Below are 16,544 nucleotides of genomic sequence, written 5' to 3' on the forward strand. Positions count from 1 at the left end.
TGGGTTTTACTTTGAAGGATCTTCATGTGTACCACCCCACGAACAACCAGACCACTCCACTGTTCTAGGAGGCAAAGCTCATAAACAAGTTCCGTGGAATCTGGGAGGATTGTGTGTTAGTTTGTTTTTGTGTGTGGTTTTCTAACAGCAGTTCTCATCATCGACACCATTGGGTGAGAATAAAAAAGAGAGTAAGGGTCCCGGGGTGGGACTGAGTAAAGAGAAAAAGTAAGGGAGGGCGATGAAAGCAAGGGCGCAATGTGTAACCAGTGGCAACGTGAAAAATTTGCCAAATGCCGAAATGCGGAAAGTACCAAGTGGAAAAGCAAAGGTGAACGCGACTGGATTGCCTAATAGAGGTGGTGCTGATCAGCCACAAGTTCAAAAAAGGCAATATTAATTACTATTCCATGTGGCACTATGCCTGTGTGGCGGAAAGGCGAGTCTTTTTGAATATTCCTCTCTCTACATATTTTTTCCTATACTTCCCACAACATTCACTACTTCTCTTTACCCTCAGCATCATGGACATTGATCCAAGCTCACAGACACCCGACAAACCACTCTGGACATGTGTATGCATGAAATATGGATACGGCCGGCCTGATCAAATCTCGAAGTCTGCTTGGTACCGGCACCTCGAGCAAGCCAGCACAGAAGAGGAGAGACGCAGCATACGTGCAGCAAAAGACCACTGAAGCACCCCACTACCCGCTGCTGGGCTGCCAGAACCTGGGTCTAGCGCAACTGCAGGAGTACTAGTACCCCTTAGTGCTCCTATACCCGCTGGCGCTCCTGGTGATCTAGCCTCCTCCAAGCGCAATCTGGAAGGTGGTGATAGCTACTACCTTGGACGACACAAGCGCGCAAAAAATGCGGCATTACCAGTGAGTGTTCCGAATCTACTAACCTATAAGAAACTGATCAGACTTTTAAAGACAAACAAGCCAGCCGTTCCACCACCACCACCACCACCACCACCTCAGTCTCCATCTCCTCCGCCATCACCTCCACCCTCACCTCCTCCGACATCTCCGCATCTGACACCTCCGCCTCTGACACCTCCGTCATCATTGCCGTTGGCTGACAGTGAATTTGAATTTGAGCGCAGAAAACCACTCGGTATCAGCGTAAACCACCTTGTACAAGCCGCTACCCTTCCCCAAATAAAATAGGAACTGGAGTTTATCACCCTGGTACAAGATGCTTCGTTGGATGACCCAATCAATAGGATGAGCCGCAAAGGAGTGGAGCGTCTGCGCAATCCCCGGCAGGTCCCCATTGACATTGAGGGACCTGGAGTTCGCCATAGCATCTCAATGTACCTGGCGCTCGAACATTCATCTCAGGACGCTTACCAGCAAATCCGCTGTGCGACTCAACTCTTTTGCCGACTCCCCCGCCGTTGCCGATATCCTCAGCTTCCATGCTGTGGAGAAGAAGATTGCTGAGTACACAGGGGTTGAGCACCTTGAGCACGACATGTGCCCAAAGTCGTGCGTTGTTTTTACTGGCCCATTTGCTGACCACAAGACCTGTCCCACGTGCAAGGCGTCTCGTTGGGATCCTGGTCGGTTACATGCTAGCAATGGCCACGTCAAGGTTGCTGCCAAGAAGTTTACAACTATTCCCCTTGGCCCACAGCTACAAGCACAGTACCGCGACCCACAGTTAGCTCGAGACATGCGCTACCTCCACAAGTGAACCCAGGAAGTCCTCGCACACCTTCGGGAGACAGAGGAGATCCCGGTCATTGAGGATATCACTATGGGCTGGGATTACCTCGGCCCAGTTCTGGACGGTGACATTAAAGAGAACAATATTGTTCTCATGGTATCACTTGATGGTGCACAGCTTTACAAACACAAGGACTCTGACTGTTGGATGTACGTGTGGATGTGGATTATCGTGAACTTATCCCCTGACAAATGGTGCCAGAAAATCCATGTACACCCCGGTGGGTTCATCCCAGGACCCAACAAGCCGAAGAACTCATTTTTTTGCGTCGGCATGCACCACATCTCGTCACTCCAGAGGGAAGGACTCAAAATTTGGGATGCTGACCACAATATCACATTCCATTCGGACCTCTACCTCCTATTTCTAACTGCTGACGGCCCAGGCTTGGGATGGGATGGTAGGGCACAGTGGCAAAAATGGATGTCGTATCTACTGTGGTATTCTAGGGCAGCGCAAAACCTACGGAAAACACTACTATCCTGCTCTCATCAAGCCCCGGGACCTGTGTGTTGCTGGCAGCGACCACCCAGATATCAGCATCTTTGACTTTCCCTCCGGCGGTTCAGCTACTTATGCTGAGCATCTCAAACAGCTCATATCATCCCCGAACCAGAGTCAGTATGACCAGCGCAAGACTGCAACCGGTATCACCAAAGCCGCACTTATTCTCGGCCCCCATCATTCCCGCTCCCTTGGCGTCCCATATTGCATGATAACCGATATCATGCATTTTGCTGGCAATCTCAGCGAGCTGTTACTGGCGCTCTGGCATGGTATGATTGACTGCGATGCAACTGACGACCACGATAGCTGGGATTGGGCAGTTTTAGCAGATGGGCCAACATGGGACCGGTATGGTGAATCTGTGCACAGTGCAGGCTCTCATCTGCCAGGGGTATTTGGCACTCGTCCCCGCAATATTGCCGAGAAGCTGACCTCAGGCTACAAGACATGGGAAATGCAGCTGCATACATTCGGTCTCGGCCCCATTCTCCTATACAACATCCTGCCCGACAACTTCTTTTCTAACTATTGCAAACTTGTACGCGGGTTCCAGATTATGTGCCAACACCAAATCAGCACCCAGGCACTTGTTGACGCCCATTCCCTCCTCTGTCAGTGGGAGCGTGAATTTGAAGACCTGTACTACCAGTACTGGGAAGATCACATCCACTTTGTTCGCCCCTGTGTCCACCAAGTCAATCATCTTGTCACCAAAACTCAGCAGAAAGGTCCCCCTATATGCTACGCACAGTGGACCATGGAGAGGACGATAGGAAACCTTGGCCAGGAGACTCGGCAGCCCTCGAATCCATATGCCAACCTGGCACAAAAGGGGGTAAGGCGCTGTAGGGTGAACAGTCTCTTGGCGGCTATGCCTGAGCTTGGTGTTCCCCCCAAAGGCCTTCCAGATGGAGCAGTGGAACTAGGTGATGGATATGTGCTTCTCCGCAAGCGCGACCGATACTTTTCCCGCTCCCTGCTCAATACGCCCAAGCCATTCAGCTGTGTTTAGGGGCTGGTCAAGACATTCCTTGCCTCAAACACTAGGCTCGCCTTAAGCTCAGGAATGGGCAGATTGCACGGAATGTATGGAGGGAGAGTTTGAAGTCAGTAGACAAGCTTCAGGTCTCACAAAATGTGTCGGTGAGTCTTATTTCACTTGCATACATTGACAACGAGCTCATTATGTATAGTTTTCTTACTCTGGACAGTTACACTTCGGGGAAGTCCAGTACTTCACACAGCTCGCATACCATCAACAGCACCCCCAGGACGCAGGCAACTACGACTTTCATAATGTTGCTGTTATCAAGATGTACTCACCCCCTGACAACCAATTACTCGACCTTTCGTCTCAGACCGTCACTGCGTGTATTCTCACTGATCAACTTGTTGTTAGCAATGTCAAAGACATCAAGAACGTTGTAGCTATGATCCTGAGGAGACTCAGATTACCTTCAGGGGTGGAAGAAACAAGGTTTTGTTCAATGTACCAGCCGGGCTTGGATGTTGCGGACTTAGGCATACCTTACAATATCTACGAAGATGACAATGACAAGGGGGGCGAGGTAGACTAGGTTTTTGTTGCAATCAAACATGTTATTTTGTGTTACACATGCGAGGGCCTGTCAATTGCAGACATATTGATGAAATTGAGTGATAAGCATTATGATGAGATCAGGGCTTCTGAAGGCTTTGGCGGGACTTACCGGCGGGGTTTGTAGCTCATGATGTGAGCTGGCCACCACAGCCTGGATATCTTAGCTATAGTCAGGTAAGGTTAAATTACATCTAGCAAGTTACTGAAGAACCATCTCCTGGAAACCACTTTCAGGGCGCATATATGCCCAACCCACAGCAATATCATGCTCTAGAAGAACAATACAAAGGTCTAGAGCTTCAGGTTGTTAGCCTGGCAGCTGAGCGCAATATGTTAAAATATGTAAATATTTATCCCAAGAGGTATACTAACTTTTCCCTAGAACTCTATGCCAGCAATTTGCCGGCTCGTTGAGACAGCCCTCTTATCCAGTATAGGGTCACACAGATATTCACATAGACCCACTCCTTAGTTCCATCTCTGCTCCAAAAAATGATGCTGAGGCTCTCACCCCTAAAACACACCCCGCCATCCAGTTCTGGGCCAAGGCTGACTGGCTAAAATGGTCGGAAAGGCCTGAAAATCACGCCAAGTCAACTCACGGCAAAATCTCATACCTGGAGGGTAACAATGGTGAGGTAATTAACAACCGCAGGGTGAAAGCAATCTGCGCGTTAATGCAAGATGCATGGAGAGAACTTGGTCAAAAGCAAATCTCCCCTGTCTTATGGGGACGAGCCAGTACCAGTGCACACCAGCTATTCTGGCACATCATAGAACATGAGTGGCCCATATTCAAGCTGTGTCACGATGGGTGGAAGTTGCACTGCCTCGCATGTGTCGATTATCCAGGGTGGAGGAGAACTTACCTTGACAATGACGGCAAATTGAAGAAGAAAGTATGTAACAACTTGGACAACAATAGCGTTGACTCGGATAGTGATTCGGATGGTGACTTGGCCGGGAAACGCAAACAGTTGAACAACTGCTCTGAGACCAAGAAGTGCAAATGATCAAAGAACATCAAGTCAAAGGTCCCTGCAAAGAAAAGAAAAGGTAATTGACATTAGCGGTTCTCCCATTGCTACTGACTATGCTCTCCAGTCATCCGAGCTCCAAGTCCTGACAACACGTCAGATACCAACAGCATCATTCCCAGCGACAAAACTATCTCTCCTACACCTCCCACCCTCAGGAGCAACGGCAATACAAGTGCTGCAAGCCCTGGCGATCGCCTCTTGCCGGACTCAGACAAGAACTTTGAGAACACTGCAAAAGCCATACCAGATTCCGAGTCAAGCTCATCAACCAACAACGAGAACACCAGTCCCAGCGAAGCTAACAAGCCCAAGGGTAGGAAGAGTGTCAAGTTGGTTGTCAAAAATCCTCTGTAAGTGTGTCTAACTTTGTGTTCCTAATCTTAAACACCTGTCCCTAGTTCTGTTTCGTCGCTCGCCGCTGCAAAAGTGAATATGCCCGAACTCCCTCCTCCTCCTCTTCCCAAAGCACCATAGCAGGAACAGAAAGACACCACGTTGAGCCAAGCTAAGAAGCCCAAGGGAAAGATGCATTTCCCTTCAGCACAATGTGGACGGCAAGTCCTCGGTTCATTTTACATAGTCTGCTAATCAATCTGCTAACCATTCTTATTTTAAATAGGAGTCTTTGTGTTTGACATTGGCTCAAGCAAGTGAACACTAGTGGCACAAAGGATGGGTTTGATGCCTATTGGTGGGGAGTGGTCTCCGCAGAGCAGCACAAGGTATGTTATGTTGGCATATTATATACATTACAATAGATTCTTCATTCTTGCAGTCACTTTCATTCAACTATTCCGACATTCTGATAGATTACATAAGTTTCCTAATTAGGATACAGAAAAGTGCACTCATCCTACCTTAGACACCTCAGTCATTTACCAGAAAGACTGAGAGTCTTTTACTTTACAGTTCTAGTCATCACATCATGTTAGTATCATATTGTCATCTACCCCTTGCTCACGGGATACTAGGCATATGATGATGAAGCAATTCAAGTGGTAAGTCTATTCAATGGGTTACACAAGTTACATAGTTTGATGCTATCTACAGGTCGACAACAAAACTTGGTCGGACAAGACCCTTGTCAATGGTACCATGTACTAGTCTTGTTTGTTCTTGCCGCTTCTTTGCTCTGTCTCTCCCATCCTCTCGTGTCTCCCATCCTCTTGCGTCTTCTCACTACTTCTTGTGACATCACCCACCCACCCTCGACAATCCGCCTTTCTTTTGTTCTAGTTCACCGTGTTTTTGCCATGTTTTTGCCATGTTTTACCCAGCTTTTTTTGGGAGCGATACCATACATTCAAGCATATTAACAACTGTGATACCCACATACCTCATTATATCTGAACATAATAAAACATATTCTAGCATATCAGAGCAGATTTGGTGAGCTACAGGACGAGTAAGTAGTACACATTATCATATCTGAGCATTTCCGAGCATGTTTCGTGCGCTGGACCCAAGGCATGCCTTGGTATACGGAAATATGTTTTTGTCATATTAGAACATATAGAAACATACCAGAGCATGCCCCGTACTATGGAAAATATGATATTAGTCCCATTATCCGCGCCTGTATGATCCCCTATGCTACCTTTTGTGACAACATAAAATCTCATATTCACGCATATCTCACCCGAACTGATCATAACCAATATTCACAGGGCCTTATTTCGCATTTGTAGGAGACAAGAACGTGAAACATTGTCACGGAATGTAACGCTTTTGGTCACGTGGTGCAGTCATATGTGCTTGTGGTCTACCTTACTAGCAGCTCAACGTATCGGACGATGGCGACCGCCATTAGGCCATCGTTCCGCCAAAGACATGCAGCACCAGCGCCATCCATATCGTCCCGGGTAAATACTTTAAAGCAGCAGTTGCCAATATCATTAGCCAAACGTCTTCTCTTTCCCCACCTTCCAGATGGTGCCGAACCTCCTCCCTTGTTTGCTTCGCCGTCCTGCTCAAAGGAACTCAACGACGAAGTCTATGACCTTATTGCTTTGGCACTGCGCGCTTATGTCAACACTTGGTGGTCGAAAATCTCTCGTTACGACAAAGAGGTACTTCCACAAATAACGCACATCCTCACCTTCGTTTTGCGCGAACTGGAAACACGTATCTTGGCTGCAGATTTGTCAGCAGTGGTTTTTCTTTACGCTCCATGTCTCATAACGCAGCACTATCGTGATTATCGGAATGCAAAATCCAAACTATCCACTTCATATGCGACAGGAGGTGCTGCCTCACTTTCTACCATATTTCACCATCTTCAGCCACATATAGCCATCTCGGAGGACGGACAAATAAATGAGGAATATTATCGCCAGCTGTTCAATCATGTATTAAGATTCAGTCTACCTTCTGAGGACTATGCTCCCGATGTTGAGCGTTTTATCATACGCGAGATCATTCTGAAGGTCTTGCTGAAGGACACCATTCCCAAGATTTCGCAGCCTTGGTTCATCCAGAAAACAATTCTGGATTTCTTGGACACGCCTCCAGACATAAAGAGTGTATGTTTTCCTTATGTTCATAACAATGCGATCTTCAGTGCTAATTCGCTATTTGTATCATATAGATTCCAAACATTTCACAAAAGACCTCGTCACCATCGCCGTCTTTTTCCTTTCATGCTCTACTTATCATATTTCTTTCTGCTGTTCAATCCATATCAGGGCTCTGTCTGACGCTCACCCATGCTTACAAACAAGCATTCGACACAATTAAACGCGTTAATGAAACCTCGTACCTCCCCATCAATGGTCGTGCACAGCCCGCCCCCCATTCACCACCTAAAAAACCTACATCATCTTCAGAAGATATAGAGCCACCGACACCTTCCTCATTGTCTTCGTTATCAAATCCTACTCACGAATCCCATCACGAATCCGGTCATGAATCAGACCTATCTGAAGAATCCCCGCCGCACTTAGCAGACCAATGTCTTACTGTGGTCTTTGAAGTTTTCTCTGTGCGATGTCGATTTGCCTCTAGCGCTCTTGCGCATTATATTTCCCTGCTCTCTTTCATATTCGCGTCCTTTCTTAACCGGTAAGTTATACACTTCCAGAATCTGTGCAGTTTACTCAACTTCTGAGCATTATATCAGCCTCCTATCTTACCTTCTCTACACGCAAGTGCTGTCTTCCTCGTCAATACTCTCCGTACTCCGTCTTTCCAAACGCACACTCTTCCCTTACGGCTATCCAGGACCTCCGCCTGTTGATCCCACGCCAGAAGAGCAAATTGTCATCCGTCAGCGTTTGCTCGAGCGCCTTGGAGGGCGTATGCCTCCTCTTATATCTCGACTAGTTCTTGGACCCTCACCTCTTGACACGATTAGTGATGCCATCGATCCTCTCGGGGACGCCACATGTAACACTCACCTTGCGGTGCTTATGTTAGATGCGGTTTTACTGGAAATTTTTCCTGAAATGGGGGTTGATTATATCACTACTGATCCACATGCAGATGCGTCTGTAGCATCTAATTGGGAAAAGGCGGGTGATTCTTCTGACAGTAAATCAGGTAGAAGTAGTTCAGTATCATTTACACCTCCTGACTCGATACCGTAGAGGACTATTTTATGTCTCGTTTGCGACGTGAAAGTACTTTCCTTTCTTTTGATGGGTTTTTCTGTCGACCGGTTTCAGATTGGACGTTAGGTGTTGGTCAGCATCCCAGCGCTATGCTATGTGTCCCCAGACACCCTGACAACAAATTTTGGCAGCCAAACAGGTTGGTTCAACCAATTCAATATTTTCAAATTTGTTCGAGTGACGATGCAAAATTGACGTGAGCTGCTGAACTTGATTGATTAGCCACAGAGTTCAGTCGTTGGTGCAAAAATTTGAACCAGTCATGTTAGTTATAAGTAACGAAAGGTTTTTGCACAGCACCTTTAGTTTAGAGCTGATCTTATATATTGATATTGACCTTCATATCAATGATATGGTCGGCTTTGAAGGGCATTCTGCCTTAAATCACCACAATTTCATTTCTAAAGAAGGAAATAACCAGCCTACTTCCTCCCTACTGCATCCTACTCAATCTCTTCTTTAAGAAAATAGTCATCTTTGAAGTCAAAATCATCTGCTGTATACCATTCAAGCTGAAATTAAAAAATAATGTCAAGTAGGTTTTCAGAAGTAAGTGATCAATAACTCACTGCTTCATGATCCCATCCTATATGTGTCTCACTTGGTGCTTTAATGACCACAAATCGCCTGTATTCATCAGCAATGGATGGCTGAGTTTGCATGGAACACATATCCTTTGCAATTTCTGCCTCCATATTGAGTAATTGGTCAGATACTGGGATATCAGAATATTTTTGCTTGAAGACCCTAACACAGCTCTCCAACATGTCCGGAAAGGGTTGTGACTGTGTTTCAAGCAGCCAATCTACCCAAGAGGCTTGACCTTGTAAAAAAGATCTTCCAGGTGAAGGAGGTGACCACAAAGGTGCAACACTACCATCCTCCACAAGCTTCAAGAAAGGGGAAAGCAAAGATAAATCACTAGGCAGTGCATATCAGCACCTACATACAGACCAGAGAATGCAAATTAAAAATACCTTTCATGATCACCTCTTAATATCTGACAGTAAAAACCAAGAACTGAAGGTAACAAGTAGCACTCCCACAATGGGTGGTTCGTGACTTTTGTCATTAACTCGTAGACACCAAATGGATCATTTAGCAAAGCAGAAGGTGTAAAGGTTATTATACCCCCTGGAAAATATTAAGCCATTTGTTAAGCAACACTCAACGTATAAATAAGTACCTATCGGGTAAATTTCACGAACACCCCATCTATCTGGTGAGACTGTTTCATGAGTCCCAAATGTGAAAAATCGAACTTCACTTCGTTGGCCCCTTCGCTCTGCCAGAGCAGGAAGCTTGTGGAGAGTACTAAGAGCACCATTGTGCACGAAGACAACCCGTGCCTCAGCGCTATAACCAACGTCCGGCGCGCCGCACTTCTCCAAAACAGCTTTCAACAAATTTGCCTCCACTGTGAAACTGCTAGAGCCATCTTCGACTGAAGACCATATGCAATATGGCCTGGGGCTGCGGCTACTCATAAAGTCTCTTAATTCTTGGGAAATTTGAAGAATGTTTGTAGCCCGATAAAAATACTGTTTTGAAACAAGGCTGCGATATCGTCGTTCTAGCCCATCAGGATCCGTTCCGTCGATGTTAGGTAGACGGCGAAGAATGGCATCGATCGGCATTCCGACTTCGTGCGCTTTATACTTCGCCGAAGTCAGTACGAACGGTACAAGCACAACGATGAGCCTGTCACTTTCGCGTGAACCGCGTACAGTTAGATGTGCTGGTACAGCAAGTCGATCACATGGGTCACGTAATGTGGGAGGGAAAAGTATTAACATAGCGACTTCTGCATCGTCCAAAGAAAGTTTGATGAAGGTCACCTAATCACATGTTATGAATAAGTTATGATAAAACGATCTAGGCTTCCACTGACCTGTTGTTTAACATCCATATACCGCACTAGAGCTTTCATAGCATCTTTATCTTGCGTGTCTGTGGGACCCAATTTCCCAAACTGATGCACGGGACCACATGCAGGAAGAATCATGTTCAAATCTGACTCATCATACAACCTGCGTATTCGAAGGGAGTTGAGGGCGTCAAGTAGAATGCTGAAGCGAGCGCCTCCTGGCTGAGCGTCTGTAGCGTCCGTCAACTCAACTTCGCCAAGCCGGTCAGCCTTCCCCCGTGAAACGTCCGCAAAAAGTTCCCCGGTCCATCTCCACTTCTTGGGAATCCTAGGGCCATTTACAGTCAGATGCATACATTTTAAGGGGATAGGTTTTACTTCTTTAGAGGAGGTAGCTTTGCCGCAGTGAGAGACCTAGGCGGAGCGGGTTCATCAACGGTTGTCTCCAAAGTGGTTTGCCTGTAATTTGCAGTTCAGTAATAGCAATGAGTGTATAGTGGTCGTAACTAACGGTAGAGGGGCTGAAAGTCTAATTTTTCCGGCAACCATTGATTAGTTATATGTTTGGATGAAGAATCATATTACTAACTCGGCAGGCATGATAGCGGCAAGGAATTCACTAGCTTTGTCCATATTATCTTGTGGATATTCCGCGGGCCTAAACATGAAGTTCGCCTACCTTAAGCTAACTTCTTCAATACATTTCGAACAAACTTACGCAAAATACTCATCCTGCCCAGATATATTCACGCTAGGACCCATATCGTTGACAGGTGCCACGAGCGAAGTAGGCGAAGCCACGATGTCCGGGACGTCTGAAATCACTCCGGTATATGGGACAGCATTTGGGATAGAGCTCTGAGCGGAAGGTAAGCTAGAACCAGAAGTCTGTGGTTGTCCATGTTTTGCCTCAGAAGCAAGGAGGTTGGAGGGCTTCACTGCCTTTTTGAAGCCAAGATTCTTCCAGCTAGGTTTTGCTGTCAGTGGTGCAGGCTTAGGTTTAGTGGCAGTCAACGCTCCCTGTGCAATCCGCTGTTTGGTGGATAAAGAGCTGCCAGCAGCCACACTTTGCACAGGTAGATCCATCTTCTTGACTAAAGGATGGGTTTGGCGTTGCTGATGGGTTTGTCGAGACCCTGATGGTAGAAGACTAGACTGACCGGCTGGTCGAGCAGGCCACAGCTGATAATGAGAATCAAAGGCCACCGCACCTCGGTCAAACGAAGGAGGTGGTGCCACTGCTGTATTGGAAGGTGCCTTATGCTGAACCTGAATGGAGTATAATCAATAATGGATATGACGTATGCTCGATGCGCCTACCCCAGAATTCGAGCTTCGTATTTTTGATGTTTTTATTGGACGCTCGTCTGAACTATTCCCGGACTAGAGCATTAAGTAAAAAATATCAAAAACTAAATCAGTTTCTAGTTGCGCACACTAACCTCATCGCTTAGCACTACTGTTTTGCGCTTTTTCCCAACAGGATGTGAATTCGCGAGAGGTACATCTTCTAAAGCGTCTGAATCATCGGCATCACTCTCTATTGAGGGTGTGTTAGTTTGTCTCTCTCTATTTTGTCTCTCCTTCTCCAAATCAGTATAGGCACAAGCTGGTATGGAGGCGGCACACCTTGTTTTTGCTCCGTCTTGCAGCTTTCTTCCTTCTGGCTTCTTCTGCCTCCTGCCGGCCGAACTCCATCGCAAAAGATCTCTTTTCTTTTTCTGACGATCGAAAACGCGTTAGATCAAAACTGACACCTGGCGATAAAGGACGCACCTATCCATGAATCTTCGGCGCTGCAGTGGTAGCCAATGGGCCAATCTTTATCGTCATTGCCGATATGGTCCCAGAAGCTCCTTAACAACCTCGCGCAGCCCTCGACATTTCCCTGAGGTTCCCAGCTTTTGACGTAATGTCAGATAGATAGCAGTATCATACTCTTCTAATAACTACCTGTTGGAGTCCGAATCATAACCCGCCCACTTGAGATGAAGCATAAGTGACATATATTGAAATTGAGGTTCAAATGATTTTACTTTGACATAATACTCCTGCGGGCGAGACATATTAGTTGACGTACTGATACGACGACAGCAAGCTCTTACCCATTCGCCTTCATCACCGACACGCGCCTTGGTGATGACCTCTGAATACAATCATTCCAAGTCAGCGCGCTCACCTCAATACCAGACGTAGTTACTGACCAACTTGAAAGACCTCCTGTTCTTCTTTTTTCTTTCTGGCCATCGATTGTATCAGAGAACTAGAACTTGCTGCTCGAGTATGCGAGGAAAACGATAATAGCGAAGATTGCTACTATGTGAGATCAAGGCCACTAGTACTAGCTCTGTAAGGATGTAATGGCCGAGGACCCCGGGCTCACGCTCAGTACCTGAACAGTGAACATAAACAGCATGTCAGCAGGTTAACTAGTTTCTTACATGGGCGGTGGGCACATGGCATTAGAGACCTTCCACCGTCACAACTTAGCCCGTGCTCTTTGGTCCTTCTTGGCACTGGTGTGATAATCTATTGTGGCCCCTGTGTCTGACCACCCCCTTCCATTCAATCGTGGAATCCATTACCTCGAGTTGTGCGCGGCGCGGAATGGTTGTGTCTCAACCTTCTTCCGTGCTTCCTGCCTGTGCTGGCATATGACTGTACCTCCTCTTGCCATCTCTTGCAGTTGGCCACTGTACCACAGACAACTTAGATGTACCAGAATTCTTATTCTGTGGAAGTGAATAAGCCTCAAGTCTCGCTGATCATGATGTGCTGGATACCAACAGTAGGCTCGGGCATATTGGAATCTGCAAATTGCAAAGTAAATTTGACCAATCTATAATGAAGGGGACAGTGGTCCCAAATGCTGTGTGCAAGCCACATTGTGTTGGTTATTTTGTTTCACAATTTGAACCTGTATCTAATCTATGACAAAACTGGATAAACCCGGTCTCTGCCAAAGCAGCCATTGTTCTCCATGGAGCATAGCCACCACTCCATGGAGTCACCATTGTTCTCCTAGGAGTCATTATACTGTAGCGAGTAGCACCTCCGACTATAAGTAGTAGGGGGTTTAGTATAGAAATACCTCAGTCGTTTCTATAGCCTCTTGGGCAGCGGCTGAGTTTCACATAGTTTTCTTAATTTGGAGTATCAGTAAGATAAATTCAGCAAAATGGACTTAGCAAAAATCAGTAATCATTAGCTTTATGTGTTATCATACCAGTATACTATTATATATACCATCAATGGTTCTACCGTCACCCTGTTCCTTACCATCACCTCAAATCACATTGACTCCCTCATCCCAGCTTTGATAGTTCCCAAATGCCAAACCACAAGCAGCTGTGGTGAGGTGTCCTCATGTATACCACTAGTACCAATTATTCCCCCACCACTGAAACCACCTAGCAAATGAATAGTGCCAACAAAGGCTTTTATACCAATATCAACTTTTGATCCCCCCAGCAATTATTTCTAATCAATTTTTACAGGAATTTCAGTACTATCAAATGGTATGCAAATAATCCACCTTAATGGCACCAGTGATAATTCATGCAGTATTGGAATAAATTGGCAGTTTACGGAAAACAGGTTTGTTTGTTCTCTCTCTAGCCTAAGATTGTTCTGATTTTATTCCAGGTTTATACAGAGATGTCAGAATAAAAGGTACACATATTGATTTACTATCTACATTTTTTTTACTGACTATACATCTAGAAACTAGCAGCTTCCATGGTGGATTGCAGAGATTCCTGGTGTTACATTTTCAGGCATTCACTGTGGAAACCAGTTTTTAACCGGCTATGGATAATGTCTAGATACCCGAGTAAAATAGATAGTAACTGTAATCAGACAACAGACATGGGGAAGTTGGGATATAAGATGGAAAGCCACACTTTTTCGAATCTAACTAGAATTCATCTTGTCCTAACACTTGTAACAGTTTGATGATAGAATTTGAATGATTATTTCTACTTAAGAAGTACAGTTGGAAGTAAATCAAAGTACAAATGAAGCCCAATTAATATATGAATTAAGCACTAATTAAGATGTGAATAGCGTACAGATAGACAGAAAAGAAAACTGCTAGGAATCCCCCTCCTCAGCCTAGTACATAAAAATGTCCTCAGGTAGTTGTCTCCTCCTCAACTCTCCACTATGTACCCATTAAATGTGCATTCAATGCATGCCAGCCCACTACAACAGCCGGGTGAACTATCACCTCTCACTTCCCGACCCCAGGACAGCCCCTTTTCAAGTGAACTCAGCTTCACGTCAATTCTTTGACCTATGTGGGGTGGAGAAGACGGCTAAACAAGATGAAAGGATACAAGCATTAGTTGACAACCTTCAGCCCTATCCTGATGATGCACCTTTTATGAAGATGGGGCCTGAAAACAAGGCCGTTTGGAAGTCATGTTGGACTGAGAAGATTGACCATACAGTCAATGTCCACTTTGTCAATGAAATTGTTGATTGTGTCTGGGATAATGAAACAGTAAGTTCAAATAGCACTACAAAAAACCAGACCAAATAACACTTACTTAGGCATTACGGACTGTTCCAGGAGGCAAGCCAGAGCTGGTAGATGCTGACTACAACAAAGATGTCATTATCAAGATGAAAAAATTGTACTGGGGCAACTTACAGTCTCAAGTAAAGGCACGCGCTGGCATACACCAAAGTTGATTGGTAGCATGGACAGGTGTCAATAACAAAGTGAATATTCAAAAAGACTCGCCTTTGCGCCACACAGGCACAGTGCCACATGAAATAGTAATTAATATTACCTTTTTCAAACTTGTGGCTGATCAGCATCACCTCTATTAGGCAATCCAGTCACGCTCACCTTTGCTTTTCCATTCAGTACTTTCCGCATTTTGGCATTTTGGCAAATTTTCGCGTCGCCACTGGCTACACATTGCATTGTGCCCTTGCTTTTGTCGTTTCCCTTACTCCCCTTCCTTTGCCTAGCCCCACCATGGGCCCCTTCCTCTCCTTTTTATTCTCACCTGACAGTCGTTTCTGGATCCCCATTCTAATCCACTTTTCCGTCACCTCCACCCTCCTCCTCCTCATTTTATTTGCACCCCCACCATTTCTGATGTCACCACTTCCTATCCGCTTCCGTCGCCGATCCGTTGACTACCACGTGCCACTGCTGATATCAGCAAAGCCCCGGCGGCCGGTTCAAATAGGGCAACAGGTCCATCTTTATGACGTTGATCTACCATCATATACTATGAAAATATTGGTCGCTTGTCTTGCCTGGTTGGAGCGTGGTAGTTTTTGAGCTGGAGAAGGTTCATCCCCTTGCTTTGCCCATGTTCATCGCTGTCCCATTCACTTGGGTACACTTATCTTTTGTCCATCGTCTTCGCTACAGCTACACCTACCACACGCTGCCTGGGACTCACTTGTTCCAAATTGGAACTACTCCTCTCCCTCCCTCGTTTCATCAGGTGGTCCAACACAACCAGTCCATTGGTAAGGCCATGGAACTGTCGGATTTGGACTAGGTGGTGGACCGGTGGCTCCAGTTTCTTTTTCTTCAGCAGAACATTCATTTACAGTGCAATTATTTTTGATTTTACACAGCTATACTGTGCATAGCCTACTTTTCTTTCACTATATAAACCCCTGTATTTTACCTTGTAAAACAACAACAAGTACTCGATTCCAGACTTCTTCTCTAATTTCAAGTTCACTACTCTGCTACTTGTGATCCAGTGTGGTCACAACACTTCCCACTGCTACCACTGTCAACTGCTGTTATTGTCACTTCCCACTTTTGAAGTCATTGTCATCCCTTTCAATTAGAGTCCTTCTGAGCACTACAGTTTGTGCGTCAGGAGCCTGCTATCACTGGGAACCTCATCATATTGTCGTTCTCAAACCTACCTTGTGCTACGATTAGCAAGGTAGTGCTCGTCTATACTCACCACAAAGCCCCTATCTTTCTATAAATTCAACTATCCCTCCTCCTCAAAACCCACACTCATACACCTCTGGGTTTTACTTTGAAGGATCTTCACACATACCACCCCACGAACAACCAGACCACTCCACTGTTCTAGGAGGCAAAGCCCATAAACAAGTTCCGTGGAATCTGGGAGGATTGTGTGTTAGTTTGTTTTTGTGTGTGGTTTTCTAACAACAGTCCTCATCATCGACATCGT

At 45.8% G+C, this 16,544-nt stretch overlaps 4 protein-coding genes across 4 annotated transcripts; 2 read left to right on the forward strand and 2 right to left on the reverse strand.

Moving 5' to 3' along the window:
- Window positions 1–6,677: 6,677 nt before the first annotated feature.
- SERLADRAFT_434792 (uncharacterized protein) lies at window positions 6,678–8,468 on the forward strand (the record flags this gene model as incomplete). The annotated part of the gene is made up of 3 exons (XM_007315039.1): window positions 6,678–7,406; window positions 7,472–7,944; window positions 8,003–8,468. 3 exons carry the CDS (start codon window positions 6,678–6,680, stop codon window positions 8,466–8,468), a joined length of 1,668 nt encoding a protein of 555 aa, XP_007315101.1.
- A 389-nt stretch (window positions 8,469–8,857) lies between these two features.
- SERLADRAFT_413593 (uncharacterized protein) lies at window positions 8,858–11,110 on the reverse strand (the record flags this gene model as incomplete). Its single annotated transcript, XM_007315040.1, has 9 exons — window positions 8,858–9,004; window positions 9,062–9,413; window positions 9,470–9,626; window positions 9,679–10,330; window positions 10,384–10,687; window positions 10,738–10,818; window positions 10,871–10,888; window positions 10,949–10,978; window positions 11,039–11,110. The coding sequence occupies 8 exons, from the start codon at window positions 10,957–10,959 to the stop codon at window positions 8,936–8,938; spliced, it is 1,644 nt and encodes a 547-aa protein (XP_007315102.1).
- A 584-nt stretch (window positions 11,111–11,694) lies between these two features.
- On the reverse strand, window positions 11,695–12,687 carry SERLADRAFT_459781 (uncharacterized protein; the record flags this gene model as incomplete). The annotated part of the gene is made up of 8 exons (XM_007315041.1): window positions 11,695–11,742; window positions 11,802–11,942; window positions 11,989–12,080; window positions 12,136–12,260; window positions 12,313–12,342; window positions 12,397–12,410; window positions 12,465–12,505; window positions 12,564–12,687. Coding segments are annotated over 8 exons (534 nt in total), but the record flags the coding sequence as incomplete, so codon positions are not given.
- A 1,864-nt stretch (window positions 12,688–14,551) lies between these two features.
- Window positions 14,552–15,054, forward strand: SERLADRAFT_434794 (uncharacterized protein; the record flags this gene model as incomplete). The annotated part of the gene is made up of 2 exons (XM_007315042.1): window positions 14,552–14,863; window positions 14,914–15,054. 2 exons carry the CDS (start codon window positions 14,552–14,554, stop codon window positions 15,052–15,054), a joined length of 453 nt encoding a protein of 150 aa, XP_007315104.1.
- Window positions 15,055–16,544: the final 1,490 nt, after the last annotated feature.

The sequence above is a fragment of the Serpula lacrymans genome (assembly GCF_000218685.1).
Source record: "Serpula lacrymans var. lacrymans S7.9 unplaced genomic scaffold SERLAscaffold_3, whole genome shotgun sequence".
Taxonomy (NCBI): domain Eukaryota; kingdom Fungi; phylum Basidiomycota; class Agaricomycetes; order Boletales; family Serpulaceae; genus Serpula; species Serpula lacrymans.